Raw genomic sequence first — 26,117 nt, forward strand, 5'->3', positions numbered from 1 at the left:
CTATTATATAGGTATTAAAATAATAAATAAGACGTATTTGAGTATGAGGAAAATATCCTAATGTTTGAATAAAGATCAAAATTATTCCACACGAAAAAGTATCTTCAATTCCATGGATTTTCTTCTTGACCCTTTCTCTACCTTCTCTTCTTACTCCTCTTGTAGGCGTACGGTTATAATGTCTTATTTATATTATTATTATTATTATTATTATCAACATGAAAAATAAATTTTTACCCAAATTTGATATTTGTTTTTTGAGATAGATAATCTTATCATAGACTCCACAAAACATTTTTTTCTTTTAACTATAAAGTACTTCATTCATTTACTAAAGTACGGCATAACTTGTGAATAATTGTTTTTTCCATTCTGAATATTAAATAGAGCATAAGTTAGAATTGTCTCAAATTTCGAAAAGTTTTGATTGAATAAAACTATTCTTTTATTTGATAGTTTATATACATCCTATATCTATGCATGTGTGGAAAATAATATTTTCTATAGGGGACTCGCATGAGGTTTGTAAGATCACCACATGGCAAATAAATGCAAATATAGATCTCACCCATTCTCCATTACGTAGGCAAATTGATAGAAAATAAATAAAATTTTGTAGAGAAAAGCAAGAAGCAAGAATTCAAAAGTATAGGATTATAGAAAAGGAGGAAATTCTAAAAGAATGATAGTTGCGATTCTTCCTTAAAAAAAAATAATAAAAAAACAAATAAAAACCGCTAACGAGCATAATTTTCTCAAGTAGAAGAAATAAATGACCAACGGGTTGGTCCAAGTGGTAAGCAGCTTGGTCAGCTTAAGCAAGGTTTCGGTATCGAATCCTTGTGGAAACATACCCAATCCGGACCAATCATACACTATTTAAACAAAGACTCAACCCTCCAGTAAGCATCCAATACATTTTAAACATAATACTGTGTAGCTCTTATACGAGATCTTAATCTGTTAACTGTTTGACTTAGCCATTGAAGGCGGCTGCTTGGCATACGAGCCGGCTCGCTTCTAACCTTTCTTGCAGGACTCATCATCTCTCGAACCTGAAGGGGCTTAGTCAGCATCTGAATAGTAACTGAGACTCATCAACCATATTTATTTAATACGGTATATGTAAGGTTTTTAGTTTCAATAAACAATACATACCATGAACTGACACTGTTACTTAAGAATAACAATTAATCTTTTTCCTTTTTCGGGTTAAATTAATAATAACTAATCTTCTTAGACTAATCCTAATCTAATTGAATCTCTAACATTTAAGTATCCTTAAACTTGAATATATACATTTTTTTCAAGTAAGGATAATGGAATTTGGATTTTCTATCAGCATGAGTCAATAACTGTACTCTCTTCACACTTATTCATCATACATTTAAGAGAGGTCCATCTCAAAAGATTGACAAATTGTTCAAGATAAGTCATTAACTCTCTTCCTACATATGTGGTTCAAAAATATGTAAGAAGCACCACCCTCCATCTTAGGAGAGGATCCAAACTTAGAGCAATGGGTTTTTTCTTTTTTTTTGGGTAAGAAAGACAATGGGCTTGAGTTCCATTACTTTAGTAAGCCCATGCATATACTGAAATTCCATAAAAGGCTCACATAAGGCCCAAAACAGTATAGGAAAGCTTTCCCAAGAACAAAATAACGCATTTAACACCAATTCTCTAGTTTTTGAATTAAATAAAACGAGCTAAGTACCACTGTGGTCCAACTCCAATAATTCAATTGATGAATAGAGAAACAAAAGTAAAGTTTTGGATGCCTTTCCACGCGTTTCTATTGGCTAATGCGGCTTTTCCGTACAAAATCTTTCAATAATTTTTTTTTTAAGGATAAAAATAGGGGATGTAGTAGAAACGACCTAGTGCCCCCCACTACGTAATGTTCGGGTTTTTTATTGAGTGCGACCTATATAAGCATTAACCACGTACGCTACCAGTGCAATCACTAGTCGTATAAACGGAGTCCTACCAGAGACTTAGTGTAGTTTATAGAAGTTGGTACGGCTAATACCTAGGCAAAAAACACACAATTGTCTAATGCAATAAACAAAATAGCATAAAAGATTAGAATTGAGATATGAAATTCACTAAGGGCCTGTTTGGTTATATGAGTCTGGAGATCTTTTTTTTGGTGAAGAAACTAAATTTATTTAAAAGAAAAGCCCCTGGAATACAAAGTATCAATTATGTCAAAATGCAACAGCCTGGAGATCTCAAGTAAACAAAATCTATAGATTTCAAATCTTTGGAGTCATAATTTATAAAATTATCTGTTTGGTTAACCGAATATAGAATGAAATATGTGGATTCATCTATGATTTGTGTGAATGCGCGAATGTTTAGCGTTTTAATAATAGAGATGAAATCCTTGGATTTTACTCTATATCCATAAATCTACAAATTCACATTTTTAGTGTAAAAAAATGAATCTTTAGATTTCATGAATCTAGAGATTTTCACAACCAAACGTGTATAAATCTCGCATTCATGAATCTAGAGATTTGAAATCTTTGGATTCATATAACCAAACATGTCCTAAACCACTTGAGAGTGAACTTGAAACCAATAGAGCACTACCTGTGGTATCCGAACATTAATCAATGTCACCGAAAGTTGCTATACCTATTATTTCTGAATTTCTTGCAACGCTGACCACATGATAAAGACATAGACACAATTGGTGCCGCACGTTTGTCTTATATAATTTCAGTCGGGCCCACCATTTAATCACTAGCACTTGAACACTGCTACGCTTACGCTTCAGCTTCTCCCGAGGAGATATTAAGTAAAACGAAAGAGACGTGTCACATAACATGTCACTCTCTACGTGTTAATCCTCCAAAATACTCATAAAAAATGGACAAATAAGCATATTCCACGTGTAAAATGGCCCCACAACCTTACAAAATGCCAAGTTCCAGATTTCAGGCCACAAACGTTATGGTCATAAAAACCATGAATTCTTTACATTACTTATTTCTTACACTCAACCCCAAGGGGCGCCCCAACACCCATATCCATGTCGCCACAACTTGCCACGTGTCGGCTACATTACATTTGCCACGTGGCAGAACTAATTAAAGAGCGGCGAGGGAGCTCAACGGCATTTAACTATATAAGCTGTCTCTCATCAGCAGATCAAGATAGGCAACTTGTGGGTGTGGCGTGTTTCGATTCTTCGAAATTCTGGATTGGAGGAAGCAGAAGAAGCAGGAACAAAGAAACCCTAACCCTAACTTAAGCTATTTCCTAATTTAAGTTATTTCCAGCTTATTCATTAGTTGAATATCTCTGGAACTTTTCGTTCCATCCGCCAAATTTCCTGGAAAATTGTAGTTTTGCTTATCTCACATTTCTTCATTTTAGTCTTGTATTTCTTACATAAAATCTGTTAAATGCTCTGCAATACTTCGTTGCTTTTCCGAAGTTTCGGTGAATTCTTTTTCCATTGTTAGGTTCTCCATTATTAGCTCAGTTTTTTCCGAAGATTTCTCTCTATTTTTCTTTTCTTTCTGGCTTTTTTCATTGATTTCATTCTACCTAGAAGGGGCGATTGTTCTCGTCACATGCTCTGCTTGGGATCAACATTGCCTCTAAAAGAACCAGAATTATTTTATTGTAAGGAGGAAGCCAGAAGGCTCTCCGTCTGGAAGAAATCGCTACAAGGAGCTGAATTCTCGATTGTTTCTTGGAAGCGATCAAATGGTAAGGAAAGAAAGGAGAAATTTTTAGATAGGAAATCTGAGGCTAGGTTTTTTGGAGCAAGATCACAGACACGGAAGATGACCGTCGCTTCATCTCTGCTCCTTACGTCCGGAGCGAGCGGGCGTGTAAATGCTCTTCTTTCTGTGCGCATGTTGAAGAGTCTGGTTATGTTAATTAATGCGTTTGTGATGCTCTTGCTCGTACCATTCCGAGGGCGGAGACGCAGCGTAGCGGCATCGGCGGAGAAACCACCAAAGGATGACAAGCAAGAAATCAGTAGCCTTCGGAAGACGACGTTGGTGCGTGTACCTCCGTCGATTGTTCCTCGGAGGAGCAATTCGGCTGCTTTGGCGGATCAGGAAGTGGCCGCAAGAAGAGCTCTTGCAATCAAGCGGGCTACTCAGGATAATGACAGCACTTCCCTTAGAGACATTTCCCTGTTTGTCACTTCGAGAGGTGAAACACTATTCACGCAGATGTGGACGCCTGTTTTCATTAATATCAAGTAAGCCATTTTTCAATTCGTCTTGTCGATTTGTTTTTATTGCCATCATGTTATGCCTCTGTTTTGTATTCATTATTCCTGTTATTTTTGGATGATTGTAATAAAATTAATTTTGTTTGCCTTACCTTCTAACCTCATTTATGGGTTTGGTAGTGAGATTCCAATTCCCTCAGTACAATGCTAGCACAGAGTGGTTGTGGGCTCATAGCTGTTTTAATTCTCCTGCTTCAGTAATCCCTGAGGTCTTAGTTTAAAAGTTACATTTCAGATGGACATAAATTTGAAATGTGAGACCGGAAATTCGCTCCTTGAGAGAGACCAGTCTGTTTTTTGGTTAACAATAAAAAATAATAATTTATCCTTCCTATCTTCCTGTCTTCCTGTTTACGGCATTAATGCATATATAATTTGTAAGAAAAACTTTAATGAATTAATTTATGATAGCGTTCATCTAACTTTCAGTCTTCTTCTTTTTTTATTTTATTTTAATCTTATACTTCATTCCCTATGATTGCCAATGGGAAAGTGAATCCTGACTCGGTAATTTCCCCCTTCCCATATGACCCCTGCTCTTACCTACGTGTCTAAACTCTCAACAGACTTGTCAATGGACAAAATTTCCTCTTTTTTCCTCTTATATTCAGTAACTAAGAATGGTTAATTATCCCTTCTTCTTCATCTCTTTCTGTTGTAATATTTTGGTGGGTAAACCTATTGTTTTCTTCTGAATTTTATGGTACTGGTGTATAGTTACAGTGGTAGCAGTTTAGTGTCTAAGGAAGCAAACTTACATCAGCATTGGATGATTATCCATGAATCGTATAATCTTCTTTGCTAGAAGCCTAGAATCACTTTCACTGTAATGAGGTAGCAATTAGCGGCACTGTTACTTAATTTCTCTACATGGATAGAGAAGTGTCTGCAAGAGATTTTTGTTTCATTTTTTGTTACAAATGAACATGGTGGAGTCTAGTTTCTGTGAGTATATGTACATTGATGTAGGATTGTTGTACTATCACCATCAGTGTTGCCGGTTTCTTCCGTTTTGCAGGGTCTTAAGTTTACAGTTTAAACCTTATGTGCTTTTGTTATCCACCAAAAAGTACTGAAACTGAGCTGCATAGAAACAGTGGTTCACAGTTTGTTCAAATAAACATACAAAAAAATTAAAGTTGTAAATCATATATTTATAACTACTTTTCTGAATTACCAAACTAATTTTGTTTTAACAGGGAATGTCACCAAGGGTGATATTCAATATACATAATTCTATTTTCCTTAAAAATTTCCTCCTATTACTGGTTCTATAATTTTCTTCTCAGTACTTCACATAAACCAGCGATGCTTACTATGAAACTCTTTATTTGAAAAACAGTGCTTAGTATCTGAGCTTTGCTGGTTCAGAGTGCCCACTAATTTGACCCCTTTGAATTTCACGTGCTGTTGAAGAATGATAAAACTGAATCGTGGCTACACAAGTAGATTGGAGTATATTAACAAATTATTACCTAACTTCATATTCTCTAACTGAGGTCTCAATGTCTACCATGGAGAAACAGTTATACTAAGATACTTAATTCTTGATCCTTTTCAGGCGTATTTCCAGATACAAATTTACTTGAGATAGGACACAATTTGTTTGAATAAACCAAAATTAGGTAGCAAGTTATTTAACTAAATTTTCTTTGTGAATTCCCACCCTGGCAGAAGCTCTGCAGAATCATTTTCTCTTAATTGGCTAGTGGTGGACGAATTAGGTTATTAAGAAATATTGACATCATGCACATCTTGAAATATTAGTACTTGTCTAGTTTGTGCAGTAAAAGAGACATAATTATCAATATTATTCATTGTAGTCATCCCTAAAAACCATGTTAGAGACAATATTGAAAGTATTCATTCAGCAAGGTTCTTGTTTCTTACATGTTGTAATTGAATTTGATGGATATGAGTTTGTTCCAGCTATAAATGTGTATTTTTGTCAAAGGAGTGAGCAACCCTTGCTGTAACATGGTTGGAAGCCCTTCCTGCTGTCTCAGCTTATCTGCTGCATGGCAAAGGTCAATTGGTGAATCAATTTGTTTGAATCATCAATTTTTCATGTTGGTCCATGCTGGAACAGTGCATCAAGAATTGTTTCAAAAGAGGGTTAGATTTTTGTTTTTCAGACAAATCCTTATGGTCACTTGTCATATCAATGCTTATAGTTGTTTCATGAAGTTAGCTTTGGTTCCTCTCTATCCAATGCTCAAATGGTAGAAATGTGTTCAATAGAGAAAGCTTCTGGCTGTGCCTCTACTCGCGACCTTTTTTTTATATTATTTTTTTATGCATATCCTAAGGAACTTAAAGGCTTACTGAATTTGACTTGAGTGGTAATTAAAGCGTATCTTATGTTCATATGGTTGTTTACCTGCATACAAAAACACCTTTATGCTCTCAATTTGTCCAGTTCAGATATTTTGAGCAAGGCGCTGATTATTAGAACTATGCTGCAATAAACCTGCTGGCAAAGAAAGTTACTGTGCTACTTCATGATGGAAGAAGTGAACAGAAGTACGTAGTTTTAGAGATGAGTCCTAAACATAATTTCAATGTTTTCTTCCGTGAACGGAGAGGAGTGGAGGGACCTTAATGTTAGGTGTCCTCTGATTAAATCAGAGTTGCTGTTCTACAAGTTAGAGCTAAAGCGATTGTTAAATTCGAAAAATTAATTGTTCTGTCGATTGTATGTAGTACCTATAGTCATGTATCTTTGATGTGTTGTATGAAATTACCTACCACGGGGATTTATTTATTAATGTGTCTTTATTTCTAGATTACAGATGTAGGAGGTCAGGTGGTTTCTTGATCCTCCGCTCATGCTGGATTTAAGGGTACAAGATATGTTATTTTGCTTTTAGCTTTCAGTTCATGAGTTCCTTAGATATGTTTAAGTTTTATCCTGAAATGGGGAAAAAAGGGAAAAATTGAATGCTCACCATTCACCAACACAAAGTACTTTGGGAAATAAACATCCACTCTCCTAGTATTTAATGTATTTTTCAGGTTTATCTTCTTCAGTAGACTCAATATTTTTTAGTTGCAATCTGGCTACTAATATACATCTTTAAATTCTGCAGGGGAGTTGCTATTATTGTACACGGCCTGAATGAGCACAGGTATGTCTAGATGTTCTTTTCTCCAAGCTCCGCTTTTATTATTAGAATTGGATGAGTAAACTTGACATAACTTCTGAAACAGTGGCAGATACAGTGACTTTGCAAAACAGCTTAATGTGAATGGCTTTAAAGTTTATGGAATTGATTGGATAGGTATGTTTGCTCAAATTTAAATGAATTTCTTGGTCTCCACTTCTTGACAAATTTTGGTATTTGTCACATTTCTGTGTCCAGACTGCAGAAACGAACTGTTATTCTCATATCCTAGTTATCCTTAAATCTTGAGTTCTTAATCATGCATCTCATCATGTAACCTTAGACTTGCATATTTTGACTATTATGCAATTGTTACTTCAGTTCATTCTGGGCAGAACCCCAAAATTAAATCTTTTAGTTGAAAATTATACCAGTCTGCTTACTTAATGCAAATGTTGCATATATATAGCATGTACTAAAAGAAAGTTTTTATAAGGTTCCCATGAAAAAATCTATTAAAGAAAGGTTCCGCAAGAAAAGAAATATTAGAATATTAATTTGCATTACTTTCATTGGCAATGCAGAAAAGGAATGAATGAGAGAAACAGTATGGCTTTTTGCCATTTGCACAGGCTTTCCTTGAAATGTATGTCGTTTAATATGGAAGAAGTTTAAATGGCATGGAACTGAGCTGTAGCTGAAAATTGGCAGGATACATGTCAAGTTTCTTTTCACTGCAAGCTTTTCAAGGTCCTCACAAGTATCAGATGTTACGGCATATATTTTGATGTTCAGTTACAGGACTCTTGATTCTGGAGACCGTTCCAGGTTTGAGTTTGTAGAGCTGTCCTGAGATAACAAGGATACTGATTATTATGGCTTTCTGAATCAGTGTGGTTTACATTCTCTCTTTGCAGTTGATGTCCAAAGAGAGCTGAAGAACCTGATTACCAGGCTTTGAAAATATTAGGTTAGATGGTTTCTCCTTAGAACTTACTTGAAAGCTAGCATATAGAAAGCTTATGCTAGCCAAACCTGAATTAGTTCTGTTCAGTTGAGGTGTTAAATCTAAGTGTGCGTGTCTTCTATAGGTGTGTCAATTGATTCTCATCTTCTAGATGCAGTTATAGAACTGATTAATTCTTAAGACTTCGTAGGTTTATAGCTCTGATACATGCCATTTGAGAATGCTTCAACAAACTTTCCCCTTGCTTGATACAGAGCTTTGCTTTCTTCATTCTCAGGACATGGTGGAAGTGATGGACTGCATGGCTACGTACATTCTCTTGATTATGCTGTTAGCGACATGGTATACTTTCTCTCACAAGAAAAATGTATTTACAAAAGAACTGTTTGTCTATAACTACACTCAACACTTCTATATACTTTCCAGAAAGCATTTGTGGAGAAGGTCACAACAGAAAATCCCGGTCTTCCATGTTTCTGCTTTGGGCATTCAACAGGTGCAGCCATTGTCTTAAAGGTACTCTACTCTGATGAATGATTTTCAATGTCTACACTTTGTCATAACCTGGGTGGAGAGGACAATATACTTTTGGTTTCAACCTAACATTTACTTGTATTTCATGCTCCTTTATGGAAAATGTAGGCATTGTTGGACCCAAAGGTTGAAACCTACATAGAAGGCGTAGTGTTGACTTCACCAGCTCTACGAGTTCGGGCATCTCATCCAATCATTGGGGTAAGAATTTTCTTTTTTTTCACCATTTGCTCTCCAAAAGTAGTCCTATTTGCAGTATGCCCCAAAACATTTTTCGTAGTAATGTTGAACTTGCAACTAATTCTTTATTTCCTTGGTGGTAGATGCTGGCTCCTCTTTTCTCACTTCTATTACCAAAGTATCAATTCAGTGGTGCAAAGAAGGGAAGGCCAGTATCTCGTGACCCAGAGGCACTAGTAGCCAAGTATTCAGACCCACTTGTTTACACTGGTTCACTCAGGGTCAGGACTGGCTCGGAAATTCTCCGAATTACAACCTATTTGCAGCGGAACTTGAAAAAATTTAGCGTACCATTTCTAGTTCTCCATGGAACTGCTGATACTCTAACTGACCCTGAAGCCTCAGTGAAATTGTATGAAGAAGCCTCATCAAGTGACAAATCTATTAAATTATATGAAGGATTCTTACACGATCTTCTCTTTGAACCTGAACGAGATGATATTGCCAACTACATTGTCAACTGGTTGAATTCTAGGGTGAAGATCTAAAGGCAGATAATGAAGGGAAATACACAAACATAACTTGACTAAAGGAGATGGTATGAGCTACTGTGGCAGAAAAATATTCTTTTCTGGATTGCCATCTCAAAGATGCCCAATTGAGCTCAAAAGTCTTACACGCATTTCACCCCTCCCAGCCTGCTTAATGGGAGAACCTTGTGCAATGGGTAGATTTTTATTTTTTAATTTTTTTTAATTTCTCTCTCCTGTTTCTTTATATGCTGGAGTTTGCAATATTTATTTCATTTGTATTAGAAATTAACACTTTATTCAACTGATTCGAGTGAGAAACTGACTTTTCTTGTAGATTATTTTTTTTTAATGTATAGCTTAGGTGTTTGTAAGGTGTCGGTAATTACTAAACGAACTCCCAAAAAAAACAAAGATAAACAAAACAGAGCAACGATAACAAGGACATTTACCATTATTCACATACCAATACAATGAACATGGAGAAAGCTGAAAATGATTCATATGTAAAATGGAAGATTGCAATGTTGATCTCTCAATAACTCTTAAAATGATGGTAAAATTTTTCAGTTAAAACCTTTTATGTATATTTGTATATAAATATTCCTTTGAACAGGTTGACCAACCTCAAGCCTTTTGGTTCCATCATAAACCTTCAAAATAGATTTCATTGGGATTATCACCAAATAATATCTAAGTATCTCATCTCTGGAATGAGTAGAAGAATTCAATACACTTGACATTAACTAAGGAATGCAAAATTATATTTGAATCCAATTGTATTTGGACTGATCACGCCAAAGACCACTAGGTTTAGAATTACTGTGAATTAGTCATCACCAACAGGGCAACAACACATACAGCTGCTCTCCACACCAAAGTCCCTGTATGGTCCCTTTCCATTCCTTTTTTATCTGAACAAATGAACTACTTTTCTACCACTAGAGAACCAATCAGAACATCATTCACTGGTTGATTCATGAAACATAAGGAGTGGTCCCTGGATTCCTTTAATTAGTGCTTTTAAGTAGTTTACTGTAGTCACTGCAACCGTGAGCACGATTAATTCTCTGTTTAATGCTTGGGTGGGAAGTCTCATAAGGGTATGGAAATTGCTTATTTGAACCTTTCGTGCTTAAACTACACTACTCTTATGTCTTTAGTGCTTAAGCACTAGTGAAAATTATAGTTTTCTTGTTTTATGTTATTGGGTTGATAATTCGATATTATCAGCAATCAACAGGTCTTATTGTAGTATTTTTGGGTCTTCCAAACAGTCAAGTGCAAAATATCTTTTTAGGGTTTCCTGTTAAATGATCTACTAGACTAAGGTGCTTAAAACTTCCTTCTTACCCCCCCCAAAAAAAAAAAAAAAAAAAAAAAAAACGAAAAGGTGCCTAGCTATGTTAGGAATACATAAAAGATGAGCTAGCTAGATTGGATTAATAAAACTATGTTCCGTCCATCGAATAGAGGAAGGTTACGAACTTGATGACTTCCAACCATGAAGGAACACCGTCGGCAACTTGAAATATATTGACTTTATTCATTGTAGGACACACGTCAATTACGTAACATAGTATCTAACTAATGTAATTAGTTGGTTGACCTAAGTGGTTAATGTTTAAATTTGTAAGCTAAATTGTTCATGTTTATAGTGCATTAGTCACTTGATTCGAATGTAGAAAACACATGCATGTCTATAAATACATTTAGTTTTGGGGATATATATCTTATCAAATATAATTTTGTACTTCAAAAGGCATTACTAGTTAATTTGTGTGTGAGATAGCTAGAGAAGTAAACGACAAGGACCAAGTGAAATGTTGACAGTTTTCAACCAATGGCGTTGGTAACATGAATTACACGCCTGAATCAGACTGTCCAAAGGTGCTCCACCGAAAACCACTTACTACATGCATAGAAATGTAGTTATCTCTTTGAGACTTACAAAGCACCTGGTTTTGATGGCTTTCGCGCATGCTTCTAAATTTTATTTGTTTTTGAAATTTATGTTATAAATTTAATATTGGATCTTAAACTAATTATACTCTGTCATCCTTTATCCCGTTTTCAACCTATTATGAAACAAGAAATGCCAGCCCATCCAATCACAAGCTTTGGATATGTTAATTTTAATGCAACAAAACCACGTTTTTGTTTTTTGTTTTTTGTTTTTGTTTTTCTCTTGATTTCTAGATATTATGTTTCTCCACCAGAAGCAACTTGATGTAAAAGAAAGCAGTGTTATATACCACGTCAGCACCAACCAAAGTTTATAGACAAGTGGGAAATTGATTTTTCAATTTCAAGTAAGTTATCAAGCTATAACAATTTAACAATCGAAGTACAATAGAAAACATTAAAACCCAGAAACCAAAATATCACCATTCATATCAATCTCTGCTGTAAAACATTGAATAACAATTTATTGAAGGTAGTGATATTTCCACTTCAATTTTTGAAGCTACCATAGTTTATTGGCAAGTGGAAAAGTTTAACTTAATTTGCAACTTGCAATAAATTTCAAGTTAAAACTTACAAGATACACCAATCTTGATGTATACCAAATTTAACAGTTGAAATGCACTAACAACATCAAAATCCAAGAACCAATAATATCACTATCAATAACCAATCTCTTCTGTTGAAGAATATATTATGATCCATACATGTCTACAAAACACTGTGGTAGGATCAATGTATTCCTGTTGAGAATCCACTTGTTGTTTGTCCTGAAAAATAAGATAACAAGATGAAGTCTTCAATTCTTTGAAATGAGTTCTTATTTAATCACTCTTCACTGCTATATCCAATATTGGCTTACAGGCTAGCTATGATATAGAGTTGCGGTCCCAAAAATCCTTTTCCTGCATGAAAAAAACAAGTAACAGCAGAAATAGAAGGGAAAAAAAATGCACCCACAGGTTGTTATTATATACCATAATAAATCTTTTGCCATATGAAATTTAATATAAATTCTTTCACAATCCCACTCTCTATTGTTAGTATTAAATCCAAAGAAGATGAAAAAGTAATTCTAAAATCCAGAGATATTTTTTTTTCTTTTTCTGGGTTACTGAATAAGTAAGTATTTTTTTGTTAGCATATCCTGCTGTACACTAATACATTGCAGCTTTTAAATGAACAACAAATTCATCTCCACGGAGCATTAAGTTGTTTGCAGTAAAAGAAATCAAAAGCTCTACTGCTTGCGTGCTTTCACACACCTCCTTTTATGTATAGATTTTAAGTTGATTCATTTAGACTCTAAGTTGAATCTCACATCATCAAATCAAAATTATGGAAGATTGTTAGAAAGCAAATCTTCCAAGCACTAACAAGAATTTTAGGTATACTACTGTTAGGGTTACAAAGTTCTTATTGTCTTCTCAGAATTGATTTCACTTCCTTTCCCTTGCCTTCAGTTACTTGCAATCAGTCTGAAAACTATTCTTTTTTTTTTGAACTGGGCTCAATCTCCCACCATCCTTGGCTTGGGTTCTCCATTATCTACCTCCCTTCCAAGATGTTAGAACTTAAATCTAATTTATTTTGTAAACTAATATTTTGGTTGTTAAAGCACTTGGTTTCCTGTTATCATCCATAATTAACTTCTTGCTTGTACTTCTTATCTTATTTAAGGTGGTTGGTGTGAGCACCATAGAGTTAAAGCTTGGTTTTCAAACTTCTTTTATTTATTTAATACAAATGTATGTATAATGTTATTTAAAAGATGAGAATAAATAAGGAGATGAATATTTTTGTTTAGAGTGAGATTTTCGTTAAAATGATTACTTCCAACAGAAAAAATCTTTGATAAGCAACTAGTAAGAAAATTTACTTGCAATTGTTGGTACACATGTAACACAACTAAAACAGTTTATTTTAACTCCTATCAGCAAGAAGTTGGAAATCTTAATTTGGATTCAGGATTGACACTTTAATGGAGTTAGTGAACATAAACCCTATACGCTATGCATAGGGTGGGGACCTCACCTCTTGGTTTTTTACTCTTCAATGATAGAGGATCTGAGCTCCTATTTGAAAAAAAAAAAACGAAAAAAGGTAAAAGGAAACAAAGAGCTTAACTACTGTCCACCAAGTCTCATCTGTAACCTATCTCAAGCTATTTTGAAATCTTTACTTTTAAGTTTGAAGTTTGGGCATCCTCTCATTAACCCAAGAAAGAAGGCTGGAAAAGAAAAGAAAGAAAAGCCAAGGGATTAATCTAATCTAATATCGTGTCAATAACAAACACACTGGAAAAATGTATATTTTTCTTGAGCACCATTACAAAAAGTTCAAAAGGAAAAATGAAAAAGAGAAAAAGGGTTGATATGAAAGAAAAAAGAATGAAAAAGAAAAAGACCACTACAACAAGAGATTTAATTCAAGTATGTTAGATGTGTTTTGAACTCTAATAATGATAATAAACAAAAGAATGCTTCAGCTTGCCCTCCTTAAATTAAGGGATGCTATTTGATTAAGATTTCAAGAAAGAAACATTTTATTTTATTTTTTATTTTTTTGGTAACATGAAAGACTCATTGACTCTCATCCTAAAGGGTTTATGATGCCATCAACTATCATTTTAATTAATAAACCTCAATTCTTCTTCAAACTAATTCACTCTAATTCACTCTAATTCTCCTCTTCTTCCATATTATTTAAGACAAAAAAGAATAAAAATACAATACAAACCCCTCGGCCAACAATGCTAGTGAGGGTCGATGAAACCGATTGGATTATATCAACCAAAATGAGGAGCTCAAAAATTTTATAATTATCATAGGCAATACTGATATTGTGGCTATGTTTTACTCTATGATGAAAGGTTGATCTTACTACAAAAGTCAAATGTAGTATCTTACATTTAATTGGAGACATATATCCTCTTCTATCACATTTCAACTAAATGTCAAATTGTCACAACTGATTATTTTTTAAATTAATTTGAGAGGTTTGAAAACAAGAAAGTATAACCCTGTTTTCCATTGGTAATGAAGTAGATATCTCATCTACCTAACTATGAACATAGATTAAGTATCCTACCAAATGCATGCATGATTCTGGGTTTCACTCTTTACAAAGTCAATCCCCATGCCATAATTAGAAATATTGGGTCCCTGGAGACCCATAAAGATCAAGTTTGTCATCATGGGACTTGACAGTTAGGCTAACCCCAGCTCACTCACAGCCCCAGAACACATGGAAGCCAAGGAATTCCGTGGGCGACATATAAAGATGAATCAGGGAACCATCCTTCCAGAAAAGTGGTTTCAGAATCAGTCAATCACCACCACAAGAACTCTAATTGGAAAAACAAAGCCGCCAAATGTTTGCTTGAATTATCTATTCTCTAAGCCCAAGAGTTCCCAATTAAAAGCTCCCATGGATAAGATCTAGGGTTTGTAGCCATATTAATTGCTCAATCATTTATCTTTTGCCAATCAATCATCACTATTTTATAGCAACCAATAAGTGTTGTCTTCTCTTGAATGAGAAGGATACCTTCAAAGTCATGATGCAACTAGCTCCCACACCACCAAGTTCTTGAAGTCTTGATGGCCTCAAAGTCACCGAGTTGATTGGAGAAGTTGTCTTGTGTTTAGGCCATCTTACTTTCTTTAGCTCTGGACCTACAACCACCCACCTGCTTCACGTTGAAGTTGAAGAATTAAATCTTCAAATTGTAAACTTCACCCGACAAACAGAAACATTCAGGACCTTACAGACAAGCCATGCATGTTTCAATTTCTCGATTCTTCCTTGATTACAGTTTTTCTTAAGTTAATAAAACCCACTTGCATGATCTCCATGTCACCTTTTACTGTTTTGATCCTTACAACTTGCACGTATCATGTGAGCTAAGGTAAGGCTTTGTGGACCCTGCTCATTCCCTCTTGATGACCAGTAGGCCACAACTTCTCTCTCACACATATCTTTCAAGATCCACTCCTTTTATCTGTTGGCCTCCTATAACCCAGCCACTTCAATTCTTTGTATCTGTTGGCCTCTTATAAGCCATCTTCTTTCCTCTTGAACAACATATCAGCGCACAAGGAGAAATGAGAACCTCTCTCCATCTTTCTTCACTCATTCTATCTCTTTGCCTCCTGTAACCCATCTTTTTCTTGAACTCCCTATCAGTTTAGGATGATCGTGGAAGGAAGACAAGAAGAAGTGAGAAACTGTTTCCATCTTTCTCTACTACTTTTATCTGCTGGCCTCCTCTAACCCATTTTAATCCTCTTGAACTCCATATATTAGTTCATAATAGTCATGGAACGAAAACAAGGAGAAGTAAGTACTCTCTCTCTCTCTCTCTCAAGGTGTCTGTGTGCCTCTGTGTGAGTATGAGTACTAATCCAAATTTCTGGGTTTTGTAAGGTTATCTGGCCTAAATTGGTTGTCAATAAGATCCTTCGGAAGGGAATGGGTAGCAACAATTTTGTGGCAGACTTTCCAAGCAATACTGAGACTTCACTAGAAATTCCAATCAGTTCAGATAATCATGGACTTCTTAACCTCAAGAAGACAGCTTTCAATGATCAGAGAGATGTACACAAGTACAAGTAAGCTTTTTTACACTGTTTTCTGTAATCTCATGCATGCAAAACCATAGATTTTACTGGTAGACCCATAAGACTTATATATTGCTGTCATCTTGTTCAGATTATTTGTTAGTACGTGGAACGTAGGGGGAATTGAACCACCTGAGAATTTGAACTTGGAGGATCTACTGGACACACACAATAATCCTTGTGACATCTATGTTCTTGGGTAATGAAAATTAAAGTTTATAAGTAACTCGTGTAGTTATTATTATTATTATTTTGTATTGAACTGTTATTTCATGGAGGATTATTCTTATATAGTTTGGTTTATATTTCATTCAGTTTCCAAGAAGTTGTAACCCTAAGTGCTGGAAACGTTCTAGGATCTGAAAATGGTAGGGTATGCATGAAATGGAATTCATTGATTAGAGAAGCTCTGAACGAAGGGATACCCTCTTCAGATAATACACAGGAACCTGAAGTAGAGGTAAAGCAAAGAGATTATGCTGTTAAGGGAAGCAATTTAATGAAGATCAATGCTCCAAGGGACTTCCAATGCATAATAAGTAAGCAGATGGTTGGAATATTCATATCAGTTTGGGTTAGAACTGAACTCCGCGAATACATCAAGAATCCAAATGTCTCATGTGTTGGCTGTGGGATCATGGGTTGCCTGGGAAATAAGGTAAAAAAAGAATTTCACTGATTAGACTATAAAATGCAAGAAGACTAAATAAGTTATAACCGAGTTACAGCTTTCTGAATCTTTTTATTCGTTTGATTTGCAGGGTTCAGTTTCAATTCGATTTTCGTTGCATGAGACAAGCTTCTGTTTTGTGTGTACTCATCTAGCTTCCGGAGGGAAAGAAGGAGATGAGAAACATAGAAACTCAAACGCAACAGAAATTTTTTCCAGAACAAGATTTCCTCGTGGATCATCTCTTGATTTGCCAAGAACAATTCTAGATCATGAGTATATTTTGATCCCTTCAAATCACCATACAAACTTTCATTCAGGGTTTTTATTTTAAGCTTAGATATATTCCCATTTGTCCATCTATTTGCACCTATCTTCTATGCTTTATTTATTTATTTATTTATTTTTATCCACCTTCTCATGTGATTAATGGAAGCAAGCCATGTATATACTACATCATTTCAAAGTTCAGTGGTTGCCGTTGAAAGAGATAGTATTAAGTAGTTGCTGTTTATACTATTTTTTTGAGAGTCAATGGCTAATAATCCATCCTCAAAGTTGGTAGTTGTTGATTCACCAAAAAAAAAGAAAAAGAAAAGACTTTCTGATATTGTATGATAATTAATTACATTATTGTCCTAACCACCTCTCATATACTAGTATAAGATTGTTAGAAAAGTTTCGCATCATTAATACCGTTCGATTTGTTTTTTGTTTTTTATTTTTTTCCTTTTCAATCCTTTAAGGGGTTTAACATATTTTCATTGATCTTAAATTTTCTTTTTATTCAACATAACTTATTAAATTTCAAAGCTAATAAAATCTAATCTCTTTGCAGTCGAATAATTTTGCTTGGTGACTTGAACTATAGAATATCCCTTCCTGAACCAAATACGCGATCCATTGTAGAGAAAAAAGAATGGAGTTTATTATTAGAACATGATCAGGTAATATAGTCTACATGGTTTGTATCAATATAATATTTTATTCTTGACAATTCTTGTTCTAAGTTGATGCAATTGTTTTCTTTTCTTTTTATTTGATATAAAGCTAAGGCTGGAACTCATGGAAGGACAAGTATTTAAAGGTTGGCGTGAAGGAGCGATCCAATTTGCTCCCACATATAAATATTATCCCAATTCTGATGAGTATTATGGGTGTGCTCAAGGAAAAAAGGGTGAAAAAAGGCGAGCTCCTGCATGGTACGTAAGCGGTGATAAGATATAAACTTTATCTCAAATAAAGTAAACCGACTATGTCAAGATAATTTGCTTTGTTTTATTTTCATGACCATGCCGAAAGATGGAGTTCAAGTCAATATATTAATCTTATACGACAATTTACCCTCCATATATTTAACGAAAATGATAAAATAGTCTAATGAGCAAAGGTGTTTTGTAGGTGTGATCGAATCCTTTGGTTTGGAAAGGGATTGAAGCAGAACCAGTATAATAGAATTGAATCAAGGTTGTCTGATCATAGACCTGTCCAAGCAACTTTTACAGTTGAGGTCAATGTCATAAGAACTCCAAAAGATATTGAAAGGATCTTGTTGTCAAAGATTTGATTGTTTATCAGACCATGTAGATAAGTGCAAGCTCAACAATTTCAATGGACTAGAAGATCAAGCTTCAAAGTTGATGTATAAGGGCAAAAAGAGAAGCAGCTCTCCTCTAGAGATGTCTTTCTGGCCCAAACTTGGGTGTTCAGATCTAATGGTCTCAACTGCCATTGGCTCATCTCCTTCTGTTTGTTTATTTGTGTGATGCTGGTTAAGCCCTCTTAGTTCAGATCTAATGGTCTAAACCTTGTTGTACATATAACCCCCTCCCTCCCTTCTGTTCTTTGCAATAAATTGGAAAAAAGAAAGGAAAAAAGAGAGAGATATTTTGAGTTGAATTACTAGAAAAGATTGAGAAGCTTCACAGTGATTACATTTTCCTATTTTCTTCACGGGAAAGGTTTTCCAACTCTCGTTTTGTTGAATTTAAAAGTGCCTGGAAGGTTGTTTTGTCTAAAAATTCAGACATTTAATTACAGTTCAAGGTGAAGTGCATACCAAATGCCCAAATGCCTCTGGAAAAATTCCTGGAGATTCTTCCATTGTAGAATACATGTCCATCAGTCACCATCTTAACTCATTTTACTGCTAGTTTGTCATTTTTGCAGGATTAGTAACAATATTTTGTTTCTTTCTTTATAATCTGGCCTACTAATCTAATGATCATTTTGGATATTATCCAATAAAGTTATCTTGATCTGAACAAGAAAATTATTTTATTTTTCTATTCCCCCACCAAATTTTGTTGATACGTGGTGTTATCTAGCCCTCATCTTTCAAATGGGAGTTCTATAAGAAATGGCAGACACCACTATTGGATTTTTTTTGTTTCAATTATTTCAGTGGTGGATAACTTATTTTTTATAGCATTGGTTCAACTGTTTGGTAGACAAACGCAACCATACAAGTCATATTAACAAGCTTATAATAAAGGAGGAGCTAAAATGGGGCATGTAGGGCCATAATCCCCCATACGTCTTATAACAGTAATGAACTAATCAAATGAAAGACCTTCTGCTTGGCTCTGCAGTGATATGCTATATTTCTTATATAAGGTAAGAGATTAAATAGTTAATTTATTTCTATATTATGTTTCTTCAATAATTCCTCATTTTATATACACTAAACTTATGTTTTTTTTATTGCGTTAACTGTATAAACAATTAGGCTTGGCTAAAATCAATTGATCTAGAAGGTGATGCTTGTTCTGACGGCGAACCCCCTTCGTTAGGGCCAAGTAGTTTAATGTTTAATTCTGAAATCAATCTTGAATAAAAATAGATGTAAGATTGCGTGTATTATGAACTTCCCTAGATCCTGTGGAAACGAAAGCCTGCCAAATACACACGTCATTTGACTTGATGAAGTAATTCAATTGGAAACATGATCATGGTTGAACATTTGACCTCGATTGAAAGTGATCCATCTTAAAGGGTCATCACAATAACTCAAACACCTTGAACTTGGGGGTTCAGTCAGAACAAGGAATCTAGGGATTTGACTTGATTAAATTTTAGAAGTTATATACATCTACATTGGCTAACAGAAAGAACCAAGCTCAGGAATCCAGGAATTGAGATGGTCAGGATTGGCAAGATAGATACATGCATCTACACTGGCCAAGAGAAAGAAACAAGCTAGTGAAGTATAATATGACTAACTTACCTATAGTTTAAAACATTACAAGTGAGGGAGTCTTCAGAGTATTACAAATTTAAGTTGCTGTTTAAATATTTGCAGAGTTTGAGCATTCTGTCACTACTCATTTGTTAAAGAAGTGATCTAGGATTGCTAGTTGGATTGTTATGGTTGTCGTGTCAACATCAACATCCATCAACTGAAGATATTTCCGGACCTGTGAAGTTAATTCGACTCAATGTATAAACTTAAAATTTCCATTTTTTTTTTCTATTGGAAAATGGTTGCAAAGCCTCAAGTTGCAATATTTTTCTTGGGGGGTAACCCAATACAAGATATCTGGAAGCTGATTAAGGGTCTCATTAATTGTAAAGTTTTTGTTAATCATTATAAATTAATTAGTTGGATTGTATACAAGTTGTGTATTTTTTTAATTGGGCAGATGACAAATACCTCATCTTAGTCTAAAAAATTGATTAGTAAACATCAACCATAAGTTTTGGATAACCGAGAGCATCTTTATGCGTGTATACAGTTTCACTCTGGGTAGGGACAAATTTCACTTTTCATGCTATGATATGATGTATTAAGATCTATGTCCTAAGGAAGGATAAGATCTGCATCCAACTTTACCCACATAAGCAGAAAATCTAAACTTAAAACAGAAAACAAAGATGAGTTTCCTGTTTCATGCATCAGATGAGTTCCATATGTAGGGGATTAGGATTCACCAGTGTACAGAAAACACAAGTTTTGTTAATTCTCACCACGGTTAGATGAAAGCACCAGAGCACATACTTATATTCGAGTCATCTCACGAGTTCCTCAAGAAGGAACTCCCTGATTCTGTTAGTTTGGCCCCTGCCAGAATATAGTATTGCATGATAATCCTCTAACAAACAAAACAGAACATATAGATAAGCAGTTCTGAGATCAAATCTTGAACTACATGGAAAACTGTGACAAACAAAGCGGAATAAATAGATAAACAGTTCTGAGATTAAGGCTTCAACTTCTTAGGAAACCACACAGGTTACACTGACATGTTTGAATTTATACATCTAACAGAAAAACACTGTTGCAATACAGGGACTTCGTCGTCAAAATTCTACAGCTTCCAAATTAATTAGTACTGCTTTGAAGTTTCAGATACTACCTCCCAAATTTGCCCCATATTGATTTGTAATCAGTCTGAAATACAAGCCTTGTGAAACTCCAAGATTAGCCTGAATAATTGTTAGTCTCCAAACAGTTGCTTTACTGGGTATGATTAACCATTATCTTTTTAGTCCTGTTAAGAAAGTAGAATGCATTCAAGGTGCAAGTTTATACGTAATTCATATCTGAGGAAGGAAACGAATATACAAATCTCACTAAGAAATGAAAAACAAATTGCTACTGACAAGGTTATACCCTCTCGAACAGAACATGCCTACTTCCCAACCATGCTTTTACCTAAGATTGCCAAATTCACGTCTTTGTGTGGTTATCTCTAGAGTTGCTTCTTGGGAATAATTAGTTGTATGTCTCTTCATTCCTCCATTAGTTACCAGAAGATGTTCTATCATAGATATATTATGTCATTTCACACATTCCTTATGTGGGTCATAGAACCTGTGCATGAATTTCATTCTGCGTTCAACTGTTTCATTTCAAGGAAACCAAGTCTGAATAAAATTTAATTTGACAAGACAATCTTTCTTATAATCATTTAAAAAGGGTTATGGACAAATCACTGGTAGGTTGTAGAAGCTGTAGCCTCTGGTATGAAACAAACAAATTCAGATGATTATAAGGTCGAATTTTTGCAGGTCCAGAACCTGGAAATAGCCTCACTCGCAAAGCAGAGTTAGGCTAGATATATTTGTCCCTCCAAGGCCCTGAAGTAGTGGGCACCTCATGGGTGGTCTTTTGTCTCATAAAGATCCAATACTTACAAATTGGTCGTCATTTCATCCATTAAAATGTAACACTAAAAGGTTAGGATTGGATAAGTCGTTTCCCAAGTGGAATCCATATACAAGTCTTAAGGAAAAGGAATCCTTATGTAAACACCTACCAACATAAAAATCGGTAGGACCATTAATAGTTTTAATATTTAACTGGGACACCCCAAAAAAATTAAAAAATAAAAATAAAAAACATATCATTGTAGTCTACAACACAAGGTTTCTGGGTAAGAAGGTGCAGTCATGAGCATGAAAAGTGTAAGGTACCATGAAAGAGATCCATTTTTTAAGATATCTACTGTTTAAGACATTATACTCTTCAATAAAGCAGCTTCCATTTTGCAAAAAATTATTTCCAAACTGACATTGAATGATACCTTTAGGGCAAAATAAGAAGCGATATCTAAAACAATCCAAGTTCAGGCAATGGTTCTCAATCAATTTCAAGAGGAAAACACTAATATTTGTCTTACACCAAAGCAATTATGCATCATTCTGCATAGTTTAAGAAAAAAATTTACTTCGTGTATGCACATCCAAAATATTGATGAGATTATCATACAATAGGATATAAAATTCTAACTGGGACAAAAAAGTTACCTCTAATTTGCCTTTGGCTTCATGATCAAATGCTTTACAAAGAATCTCATAGCTCTTTTCAGCTCCAATCTGTAATGAATAATAGAACAAATTCAGAAAAAAGAAAAGCCTAAAAAAATTAAAATAAAAATAAAACACGTAAACACAACAGTACCATAAGCTGAAAAAACAATCAAGCTTGAATATGGTGGAATGTAAGGCTTAGAATTACATAATGCATACCAGTGGATCAACTCTTGATGGTGAAACTGTTGAAATAACGTATCTGCATTTACAAGAACATAAACCAAACATAAACCAATCACAAAAGAATGTTACTTATGCAGAGACCAAGTCAAAGGTAGAGCATTTACCTTAGCTTACTCATGTAGAAATTCATAGCTAAAGAATTTGCCTTTTGTACAGTTAACATCACAGCACCCATGTGGTTCTACAATAGATGTACAGCATTGGATTCAACCACAAAACAACATTCAATGAAATGATCAATTATAATAAAAAACAAGGTCTAACATCATGTTTAATACACAGAAAAGACTTATGAGTAGGCAATTCCAAAAAAAGCACAAAAGCTTAATCTTCCATTGCAGCAATGAGTCTGAAACTATACAAACTAAAAGAAGAAGCTGAGGAGAAACGGAATAATTATGCATTGTTATATTTGCTTACTAAGGGGGAGAAAAGGGAGAAAAATGAAATGGAATTGATCACCTTACGAGCAATTAGCTCAATCAGTTGCATTAAAAACTTCCCTAATGCCCTGCCTTGCACCTGAGTCTCCAGCTGCAGTTCAAAAACATAAAGAACAGGTACTTCCTCCTCCACAATAAAGCGATATTGCACAAAACCTACAACAGGGTCTCCTTCCCCTGTATAATGTGGACCAGTTGCTCCAGCATCTCGTTTTTGAGATATCTCAGCATTGCACATAGTTGGAGCTCGCACAAAAATGTAGCGTGCCTCTGGAGCGACCATTTCCCTGCGTTTCACCTTCTCTTCTGTGGGCCATTCTGTTCCATATGGACCCTCCATATTCACCTAAAAATTTTAGATTAGTATTTCAAAGCCATTACAGAGAAAAATGGCATTAATTGTTCAGTAAAGAAGAGGGAATAACGAAACATGCAGATGGAGTAGCTTCCACCTACCCTCAGAAGGTTTTGAATATATCGCTTCATGTGTGAGGACAGGTGCTCACCAGATCCTGACTCCAAATACACAGATAGACCTGGTAGTAGTAAAAATTAATATTAACAAAATGATTCCATTTTCATTGCGCATTATTTATGTGAAAGAGCCACAAAACCTGTTAGAGACTTGAAGCAATGGACAATATCAAATAACAGATAAGGAAAAGAAAGCAAATGACATAAAAGTAGTCCAATAAACCCAGCTCTAAATAACATTGATCATCCAATGAAAAATAGAGAAAATTATATTCCTCATTATAAATTCAAGACAAGTTCTGCGACACTGACAGCGTATTTCCATTCTTCAGTGGAAATGAATGAATTCAGTACTGAGAGACATTCAGCATCAGAGATAATTCCTTTGAAGGACATATCTCAAAACAGGTTCTATTACATTTACTTTTTTTGCTAGGACATTAAAATTGAAGAAAACTTATCTGTCAAGTTCTCCTGTGAAGTTCAGATTCCATTAGCAAATTGTTAGAAATAATAAAAACGACCTCTTTCCAATCCCCCCCCAAAAAAAAAAAAAAAAAAAAGGGGAAAAACTCTATAGCTATGACAAAAAGATAGGATCAGAGGATCCAGAGTTTACAACAGTAGATAATAATTGACCAATATTTATATAGAATTTCTTCTTCTTCTTCTTTTCGGTTGTTGTTGTTGTTGTGTTTTATTTTACAAAGAAACAATTTAGAAACTACGAACGACTGTTGTCTAGGAGGCACAAACTACAACAGGCAATCCTTAATAGAAAAACTTTTTCCAATGAAAAAGAAAATATATTTCTGCTTTTGTTGAAACTACAGAATAATACAGTACTAGTACCTTACCATTTCGGTCATACTGCCGGAAGGGTTGAAATGAAACCAGATGATCTTTCTCAGCATATGCAGCTTTAATAATCTCATCAACAGCCTTTTTCTTCTGTAACACCTACACCAAACACAGCGAGCACAAATCTTAAAAGCTGTTATGCATATATATGCCCGAGTTCAATGTATACAGCTATGACAGAGTAAACAAAGAGACATCTAAATGTCTAAAGAAAACATAATTACAGCAGACATGGCACAAATCCCATTAGCTAATTTGTTAAGTACTTATGCTTGCATGGAAGCTGAGTATATAGATGTTATTATTTAAATCTCATGAAGTTGTTTTATTTGAATTATTTGCAATTACAAATAGTTATGGTATATGAGAATTGCATTGGAAATTATATGGATCGCGATATACATTTCAGGAGTTAAAGAGTCGGTAACTACTTTACTGTAATCTACATGGTAGCAGATGCATGAAAGAAGCTCGGCGGTCTCCTAATCAGCAAGTAAATCCCTAAAATGCCTCCTTTCTATCTCCATACTTCCATTCTCAAGAATTGAGGCTGGCTTTCTCTTAATTTAGCTAATAAATCTGTCCATCACCTCATATAATCTATCCTTTTGCCAATGAATAATATCAAATTAAAATAGGCAAGCGCAGAAAACCTAAGCACGTATCATAATTCACACCCGTTTTAACAGTTCGAAGCTTCTTGGCTTTCGCAAAACTTCTAATGTAGCATAACACAAGCCATATAAAAAACGAAACTTTCTAAGAACTCAACATAGACATGGATATTCATCCAAAGAAAAAGTAGAAACGGCTTCTTATATATCTTCTATTCTCCTAGCCGTGAAAGGAGCCGCGCTTCGAATTTATAAATAAAAAACACATTCTCCAAGACAACAATATAAGTTGCCGATTATCATCCATCTCTAACAATGACAGAAGAGTTCACACTGATTAAAAGAAAACAAGAAGCAATTTCCACCGATTCTAATTAAATCGTCCAAAGTCTGAGTCAATTACACGAAGCTAAAGATAATAGGGAACGAATAGCAGATGGAAGAGAAAAATAAACCTCTTTTCGTTTAAGCTTCTTGTCTTTGTTGCTGCTGCTGTTGCTGTGAAGTTTCTTCGTCTCCATCGCTGCAACTCCGATCACTTTGTAGCCTTCTGAAGTGGAGAGTTCTGGTTTCGTCCACGCTCTTCGATAACGAAATCAAAGCAATCGAAATGGAGAAAGAGAAAGAACAAGCACGCTTGCGAGGAGTTCCCAAAGTGTTTTCAGAGTTTCAGTCCTGCCAGTGTTAAAAAAAGACTTGTAAAGAAGCGCGCAGAAGAAAATCGTACCAAAGGTCACAAGTCTTGATGACACGTCATCATTTTGCCCTCCACTACCCACCGGTGAATCTGATACGATATTGGCTCTCACTCGTGATATGAAATGTGACGGTGACACTTATCGACGTCAAATTGGAATCAATACCTTGTATTAGAAGGATCTCTAGAAATCTG

General features: G+C 34.9%; 3 protein-coding genes across 3 annotated transcripts; 2 read left to right on the top strand and 1 right to left on the bottom strand.

Moving 5' to 3' along the window:
* The first annotated feature begins 3,158 nt into the window (after window positions 1-3,158).
* Window positions 3,159-9,981, top strand: LOC149000750 (uncharacterized). Its single transcript, XM_089139958.1, has 7 exons — window positions 3,159-4,231; window positions 7,354-7,392; window positions 7,475-7,545; window positions 8,613-8,677; window positions 8,762-8,851; window positions 8,978-9,070; window positions 9,193-9,981. Exons 1-7 carry the CDS (start codon window positions 3,588-3,590, stop codon window positions 9,595-9,597), a joined length of 1,407 nt encoding a protein of 468 aa, XP_088996084.1. The 5' UTR covers window positions 3,159-3,587; the 3' UTR covers window positions 9,598-9,981.
* A 5,088-nt stretch (window positions 9,982-15,069) lies between these two features.
* On the top strand, window positions 15,070-19,149 carry LOC149000751 (DNAse I-like superfamily protein). Its single transcript, XM_089139805.1, has 8 exons — window positions 15,070-15,885; window positions 15,973-16,157; window positions 16,258-16,365; window positions 16,482-16,824; window positions 16,928-17,112; window positions 17,675-17,783; window positions 17,887-18,038; window positions 18,238-19,149. The coding sequence occupies exons 1-8, from the start codon at window positions 15,865-15,867 to the stop codon at window positions 18,401-18,403; spliced, it is 1,269 nt and encodes a 422-aa protein (XP_088995931.1). The 5' UTR covers window positions 15,070-15,864; the 3' UTR covers window positions 18,404-19,149.
* Window positions 19,150-19,658: 509 nt separating this feature from the next.
* LOC149000752 (Acyl-CoA N-acyltransferases (NAT) superfamily protein) lies at window positions 19,659-25,897 on the bottom strand. The gene is made up of 8 exons (XM_089139944.1): window positions 25,681-25,897; window positions 24,608-24,710; window positions 23,733-23,812; window positions 23,296-23,622; window positions 22,938-23,014; window positions 22,807-22,849; window positions 22,585-22,653; window positions 19,659-21,326 (listed from the first exon to the last, which is right to left on the bottom strand). Exons 1-8 carry the CDS (start codon window positions 25,744-25,746, stop codon window positions 21,321-21,323), a joined length of 771 nt encoding a protein of 256 aa, XP_088996070.1. The 5' UTR covers window positions 25,747-25,897; the 3' UTR covers window positions 19,659-21,320.
* Between the last annotated feature and the right edge of the window lie 220 nt (window positions 25,898-26,117).

This window comes from Hakea prostrata, chromosome 11, assembly GCF_041222555.1.
Source record: "Hakea prostrata isolate BN-2017 chromosome 11, UWA_Hpros_2, whole genome shotgun sequence".
NCBI classification, from domain to species: Eukaryota; Viridiplantae; Streptophyta; class Magnoliopsida; order Proteales; family Proteaceae; genus Hakea; species Hakea prostrata.

Excerpts from the sequence above, each read along its gene's own strand:
- LOC149000751 (XM_089139805.1), top strand. The coding sequence starts at position 15,865 with ATGGAACGAAAACAAGGAGAA. Across the intron at positions 16,825-16,927 it reads TGGGTTGCCTGGGAAATAAG|GGTTCAGTTTCAATTCGATT; the intron begins GTAAAAAAAGAA and ends TTTGATTTGCAG. Across the intron at positions 18,039-18,237 it reads AAAAGGCGAGCTCCTGCATG|GTGTGATCGAATCCTTTGGT; the intron begins GTACGTAAGCGG and ends GGTGTTTTGTAG.
- LOC149000750 (XM_089139958.1), top strand. The coding sequence starts at position 3,588 with ATGCTCTGCTTGGGATCAACATTGCCTCTAAAAGAACCAGAATTATTT. Across the intron at positions 8,852-8,977 it reads GTGCAGCCATTGTCTTAAAG|GCATTGTTGGACCCAAAGGT; the intron begins GTACTCTACTCT and ends TGGAAAATGTAG. Across the intron at positions 9,071-9,192 it reads CATCTCATCCAATCATTGGG|ATGCTGGCTCCTCTTTTCTC; the intron begins GTAAGAATTTTC and ends CCTTGGTGGTAG.
- LOC149000752 (XM_089139944.1), bottom strand. The coding sequence starts at position 25,746 with ATGGAGACGAAGAAACTTCACAGCAACAGCAGCAGCAACAAAGACAAG. Across the intron at positions 23,813-24,607 it reads CCGGCAGTATGACCGAAATG|GTCTATCTGTGTATTTGGAG; the intron begins GTAAGGTACTAG and ends TACTACTACCAG. Across the intron at positions 23,015-23,295 it reads TTGAGCTAATTGCTCGTAAG|AACCACATGGGTGCTGTGAT; the intron begins GTGATCAATTCC and ends CATCTATTGTAG.